At 39.6% G+C, this 6,884-nt stretch overlaps 1 protein-coding gene and 1 non-coding gene across 2 annotated transcripts; one reads left to right on the forward strand and one right to left on the reverse strand.

The window, feature by feature from the left end:
• Positions 1 to 3,232: 3,232 nt before the first annotated feature.
• Trnav-cac lies at positions 3,233 to 3,305 on the reverse strand. Its single transcript has one exon. It is a non-coding gene; the product is annotated as a tRNA-Val (tRNA).
• Positions 3,306 to 3,317: 12 nt separating this feature from the next.
• LOC112566588 (protein SMG9-like) lies at positions 3,318 to 6,531 on the forward strand. The gene has a single exon (XM_025242826.1). It carries the CDS (start codon positions 3,388 to 3,390, stop codon positions 4,990 to 4,992), a length of 1,605 nt encoding a protein of 534 aa, XP_025098611.1. The 5' UTR covers positions 3,318 to 3,387; the 3' UTR covers positions 4,993 to 6,531.
• The last annotated feature ends 353 nt before the right edge of the window (positions 6,532 to 6,884 follow it).

Raw genomic sequence — 6,884 nt, forward strand, 5'->3', positions numbered from 1 at the left:
CCGAAACAGACACAGAATCAAACTAGCATTCAAAAATACAATATGAAATAGTTTACATGGTAACAATGTAAGAAGCTTAACAACAGACCCATAGTCATAAATATCTCATTGAAAAAAATTAGTAGAATTAAATACCTCGTGCACTGCATCGTGAAAACAAGTTTCACAGAGCGATACCTACCTCACAACAGATGCACAGGCCTCTTGCCAACAAATGCGATTCATCTTTATGACTTTTGAGAAGAGGGCGACTTCTGCAACTTTCTCCTCCCCAGCAGTTTATTGTCCCAGAGATTCCTATTTTTAAGCATACAGAAAAATTGCGATTGCATTAGTTGGCAATAGTTTGCTGAGTATAATGATACGCGTTCTGTATCCAAGAGCAGAATTATATCTTTTAATGTGTGCGTCTCAGAAACGCAGAATGACCTACTATGAAGAAAGTTAGTTACAAAAATTGTCAGTCGCGATCATCGTGATGAGGTAGAATTGAATGCAAAAACAGGTCACCATCCAACAATTTTTTCAACGGAGACCTCCTCAGAACGTTCAAGCGGCATCTCAACCGGGTGATTCTTTCCTGTTTAAACCTGTTTCAGCACAGTCAGCCAGCACTGTCCCGCACTCCTCCCTCCCAAATCCCCCACCCCCAGAAGACCATCAAGACGCCAAAAGAAATGACCTTTTTTTAACCTTCCTACTCCACAGGTTTGCGGCCCTATGCTCCTCGAGAAGAAGTAACAAGGAGTGAACTTACTCCAAAGGTACCGGGAAGTAATTCACTACTCTTACCCCCAACCCTTTTCCCTTCGTCTCATTTTGTCAGCAGACCTACGGAGCTCATCTTGCGACAAGTGTCTCGCGAGCTCTCTGCCCTCACTGAAAGCATGTCAAACACGTTTGCTTGAATAACTTTTATTACACCTCCATGGACCTCCTCAAAGTAAGTTTTAAGAGAGTACACAAAGGGTATTAAGAAAGCCAAGATAAGACGAAAGTACAGATTATTGCAGAGAGAAAAATGTCTGTTCCCTCAAAAGAGAATATTTGGATCGACTTGTGATGGGATTGGCTTGATTAGTTTAGGTATCTACCCACGCCAAATGTGACAGTCTCGACATTTAAAGAACTCATCACTTTGCTGACGAGCTCTGCAAGGAGCAGATTCCTATCATCTTGGATGAAAAATTGCATGCTGTGTGTTTTGAAACATTAAAAAAAAGAAAAAAAAAGAAACAATCTTAATGGAACCTAACGCTCTTTTCAACAAGACTATATGAAGAAAGGCAATAATATTACAAAGGAAGCTTCTTAACCCTTCTCTTTTTTCTTCATCGTTCAAACATTTGTATATCATTGGTTTACACTGGGGTATCAATGTTTCTGCTTAACTGGATGCAATTTGTTCTACGCATTTTATCCGGGCAGCTTGAGGTGATAAAAAAAAGCCGGAATGACAAAAGTTTCTGCGTCTGTCTTCTCTTGGCTGTAGCAGCTAACATGCACGTGTAAATCAAGATTCATTAGCTGCCTCATCATCATAATCATATGGTTGTATACATTGAAGACATATTGATCTGGTAAGAAATAAGCCTCTCAAGAAAATTCAAATTTGTTAAATATAGGGCACTGCAGTTAATGAAAAAATTAATTTTTTTTTAAAATCCTGTCGTCAAAAAAACCTTATTTTGAATGTTAAAGAAAAGCCAAGAGAAAATTGCATTTAAATTAGCATGGCGTAATATCTATACATGCATGGCGGCCGCTCAATGATAAATGTCAATTAACAGAAATTGAAAATGGTCGACGTTTTTATGTGCCACTTGATCGAACAGATTGTCAGACCACCCCTTCTCCATTAAATGCTGTTGTGAATGAGTGGTTCTGAATATGAGAAAAATCGCATGCTATCTGACACAAACGAAAAGCTATCGGGGTCAAGATTACGGGTAGCATTCGTTTGGCAGGTGCAGTTTGGCATGTCGTCGAAGAGCCTTCTAACTTCTTGTTATTCTTTGAGTATTATTATTCATATGCTCATGACGGTTTGAGAAAGGGCATTGAGTTTGTCCTGGTGTCCTCAAAATCTTCATATAAAATACTGTCTCTGGTGTCCTTTACCACAATTTAGTTCATTCCTACGTCCGTGTTCATTTTAATCGACAGATATTTTTATACAGATGCCTAGAGATATACTAGGATGATGGCTATTTTTAATATCTAGATAAGGTAACACATATCAGGTGATAGGTGTAGAACTGCACTTACAGATAGATACAAATTGTGTAAATAAACGTTTGCAACGCATATGCCTATTGTGTGTGCATGTGTGTGTGTGAGAGAGAGTCCCAAAGAATTCTTGAAGCTGTGTACGTTTTGTCCTCGTTTGAATGACTGAAAATAAAAAGGACTTCTTTGACGAATGGAGCTTGTCTCCTCGATTAGCGCAACTTTAAATCCAAGAGGACACAGTACGATACACGCGAGTCGGCAACAAACCGAGAGAAGAATCCGGATGCTGGTAAAATAGCTGAAAATAACTTTTGTCGCTGCTAGCAGGGGGACAGTATGATTTCATGGCAAAAATAAACCGCAGATGAAGAAAAATCTCCCCCTTCACAAAAAAAAAACCCTTATAAAATTACAAACTTTAATGCGAAGAATACTTACGTGCCACAGTGAGGTGACGAATGAGTAAATACAGTGCATATTTGTCGCTTTTTATATTTTATAAGTTTTATCAACTTTTTGAAATGGTTTACGGTTTGTAAGCTTACTATACTTCACGGAGGTTCAACGTGTATCGGTGTATAGTGGAAAGCATTGGAGCGGAAGGTTGGTTCACACAAGGGAGGTAAATACAAAGAGACTTTGTCAATGAATGAAAATGATAGTTGTCTCTCTTGTCATGCTCATGTCTGGAGGACACTACTTGTAACCATCAAGGATTACATAACTTTGGGATTTTTAGCATCTAGCCCTCGCTCTTAAAGTGAAAAGCATATTAAAAGAGAGGGGGAGAGAGGGATATTAACTGCTATTTCTACACCCTTGATAATGACAGTGAAGGAATCTGAAGAATGATAAACTGATTAGAAATGTAATCAACCCTGATGTACAAAATGTAAGCTATTTCTTCCTAAATTCTTAGAGATAACGATTAAAAATGTATAAACCTCAAGGACGATCACAAACACATGAACCTTACTAACACAAAAGAAAACAATAATATTGGTTCGGCTGGGGGTCGAACCCAGGACCTCTCGCGTGTGAGGCGAGCGTGATAACCACTACACTACCGAACCAGTTGAGTGTAGGGTCGAAATAAATCTACATAACTGTGATTACCATTAGCTTGTCTCCTCTCCTCCCCTCAAATACTCTTCAATGTGGAAACAACAAGAAAGGTATCATGCTTTGATTCTATGTGGTTGTCATTCAAGTGTACACTGTCCAGTCGCTTATGATTCTACCATGTCTGATACGCAAGATGGAACCTATCGATGGCAAAGAAGAGAAAGGATGGGACGAGGAGGTAAGGACAAAGATTCTTCGCCAACACCAGCTTCAAAACCTCCAGCTCCTATTATCCTGGGATTAGCACGTCCTTCAGCATCGCAGAGCCCTGACCATCAACCATTGACGAGTTCGCAGCAACCGCAGGCAACCCACGGGGACACTACACACGGTCCCTCCGATGGAAGTTACGGTGGTGCAGCCAGCGGTGGGTCAGTGGTTGGCAGCGCTACAAGCATAAACTCGCCTCAGATCCACAGAATTGCAGATAAACCTATCGTAGTGCTTAAGTCAAGAGATGACACTCGTGTCTTGCCAGCGTCCGCTTCCGCTCAAGCGCCTGCGGCGCCACAAGATATCCCACATCCCACCCCTCACCTGCCAAGCTATCCTGTGCAGCAGCAGAGACACAGCCTTTCATCCCAGCAAAATCTGGAGTCAGGTATCGTAAATCGCCTTGCCCCGCCACCAGAAATGAAACATAGCGTTAAACTGATTGATGAAAATTTTCGATGGGTGGACGCGGGCATCGACGAACTCGTGGAACAAAGTGATTACCTGGTTGTTGGGACTCTTGGTTTACAAGGAACAGGGAAATCAACAATTCTGTCCTTGCTAGGAGGCAATACCCCGCAAGATGCTTACAGAAACTACATCTTTCAACCTCAGACGAAGGAGACGAGGGAGGAGGGCTCACATCAGAGCGTTGGCGTGGATATGTTTGCAACACCTGAGCGCATCATTCTGCTTGACTCACAGCCAGTCCTCAGCCCCTCCATCCTCGACTGTATGATCCGGCATGAAAAAAAGTATCCTGCTGACTACACCTCAACGGAGAATTGGATTGAAATGCAGTCCCTGCAGATTGCAACTTTCTTAATGACAGTGTGTCATGTTATTATTGTAACACAAGACTGGTTCACAGATCTCAACTTTTTAAAATTTTTGACGACGGCAGAAATGCTGAAGCCGCAGATGCACTCAACAAGTCATGAAAGCAGCCAGGAAGATTCCACTGAGTTTTATCCAACCATTGTGTTTGTTATGAACAAAGCAGGGTCTGATGACTTCACTCCAGAGACATATGCGAACATGCAAGTAGTTCTTGACCAGATGTTTCACTCCTCCAAGCTTAAGTATAAAGGTGCTGTCTCAATGAAAAAAGACAATATCATATCTGTGTTAAAAGCTAAGGAAGGTGGACTAGAGACAGATGTCAATCTGTTCTTGCTTCCAGTGATGGAATATTACAAGACAGAGCCAGAATCTATTCTGAGCTACCTACCAGAGTATCGAGGCTGCCCTAGCTTTGCTTACTTGCTGCGGTCATTTCGCAACCAGGTCTATTCAATGCCAAAAACTATGATAACACAGTCACAACTGTCTGAAAGAAACTGGTTCCATTTTGCTGCTCGCATGTGGGAAGCTGTCAAAAAGTCACAACTTTTGGCCGAGTATAACCGCCTGCTACCTTAAAGTTTGACTATTTCACTCACTTTTTTTTTAACTTTAACCTTCTTAATACTAACCCTGAATGTTATTCTGGCCATTCTATAATGCTGGGTTGCTTTAGATTAAACAATCATCAGCACAGTAATTATTTAGATGCTAGTGTTAGTCATGAAAACATTGTTAAATGTTAAAAATGTTTAGCATTCTGTCTAGCCTGAATCATTTCATACTCTGAACTCTTTGGTTGAAAACTGTGAGCGTAACGTGATATAGTAGTTAATGTGACATTATTTCAAATCCCTTCTAGATACAGTGCCTAGACTGAAAGTAAAAGTTCCGATTTTATTTTTAGGACTGACATTTTCCACCCATGTGGCAGATGAGATAAACTTCATTTATTTTCTTGTCATCATTCTGCTTTTGTAACTTTTGTCTAGCTGGTCATTGCCTGGAATGGATACAACCAGCAGCTGACAGAGTTCACTGCAGTGTCCTTTGTTGTATGGTATAAAATAAGTCCAGCACATGAAGGTCAAAGGTCAGTCCAATCATTGCTGTTTGTCAGCCAGTACTTCTGCTGACATCTACATCAAGCTTGGGTGTAGTTTATCATGTCAAGCTACATGGCCAGACCACACTAACTTTCCCTTTTTCAATGGTTGTCAGAAAGGGTTCCTATAGGTGATTTTTTTCACCCCACAACTGCTGGTCTTGTGGTCACAGTGGAAAATTAGAAGCCGTTTCCTCAACCAGTTTGTCTTAAAGTACCCAAATCTTTTTCTCTGAATTGGCATTGTGAGTGGAAAACCTGGTCAGTAGAACATAGATGACATGTCTCTGATAGATGATTGATGCCAGAATAACCCATAACATGCACAAATTTCTGGGCAGACTTTATGAAAAAAGAGGGGAGGGAGTGTTATGAGTAAATATTTGACCTTATAAAAGCCAGCAACACCTGACAGAAACAATGGTGCTAGTGGAAATCAGTAAAAGGGGTGATGACCCCTGACATTAGCAGTTACAAAACATGGGGGCAGGATGCCAAATTCAAAACTTCCTATTACACTCATTTTTATTCTGAGAGATCAGAACCAACTAATATAGTCTGAGCAGCAATAGTTGAAAATTAAACAAGATTTGAATGTAATTTGTACCAACAATATTTTTTTAAAGAAAGGCTAAAACCATAGAACAAGCATGATTGCTGATGATCTAGTCTATGTATGACTTATATAAAGTGCAATAATCAAATCTTTGGAAAGGCACTATATAAATCCTCATTATTATCTACTATTAAAATAACAATGCTTAACTGATTAAAATATCTAGAAAAATGGTACCAGTTATTGGTGAAACCACAACAGATCAGTAAAATAGAAAATGACAGTGTAGTTTTTGAGTATTAAGGAATTTATGTTTATTGATAGGTATGAAAAGCTTTAGTGGCAGGCCTATTTGAGTTTGCATCACCAGAATGTGTATTTTTCAGTGAATAATTTTTTTTTAATGAAATGTCTGCTTGCATTTTTAAAGCCCAGAAATAAATCAGTGTTAACTGTTGTTAATTTGTTGTTCAATATGTGTAGTGAAAGATAGAGATGGGCTGCAGCAAAGATCCACATCCGCCAATTGTTACTTTACCAATTTCCCAACTGTTGTTGACATTTTCAACATGTGTTTTCTTTTTTAAAAGACAGCTTTCTCTAATATTCAGAAGATTAAAAAAAAAAATCACAACATTGAACACCACATGCAACAATATATGCTTGAAACGCACACTACGTTTAAGTAAGTATCCGTGTGCTTTTGGAACTGTTAACGATTCTCATGACGTACCAAGATTCTGTTTATTGTGATCTTTTTCTAATTAAGAGACAAAGGTCGCAAAATAAAAGAACTAAACCCTGTGCACC

This window comes from Pomacea canaliculata, linkage group LG6, assembly GCF_003073045.1.
Source record: "Pomacea canaliculata isolate SZHN2017 linkage group LG6, ASM307304v1, whole genome shotgun sequence".
NCBI classification, from domain to species: domain Eukaryota; kingdom Metazoa; phylum Mollusca; class Gastropoda; order Architaenioglossa; family Ampullariidae; genus Pomacea; species Pomacea canaliculata.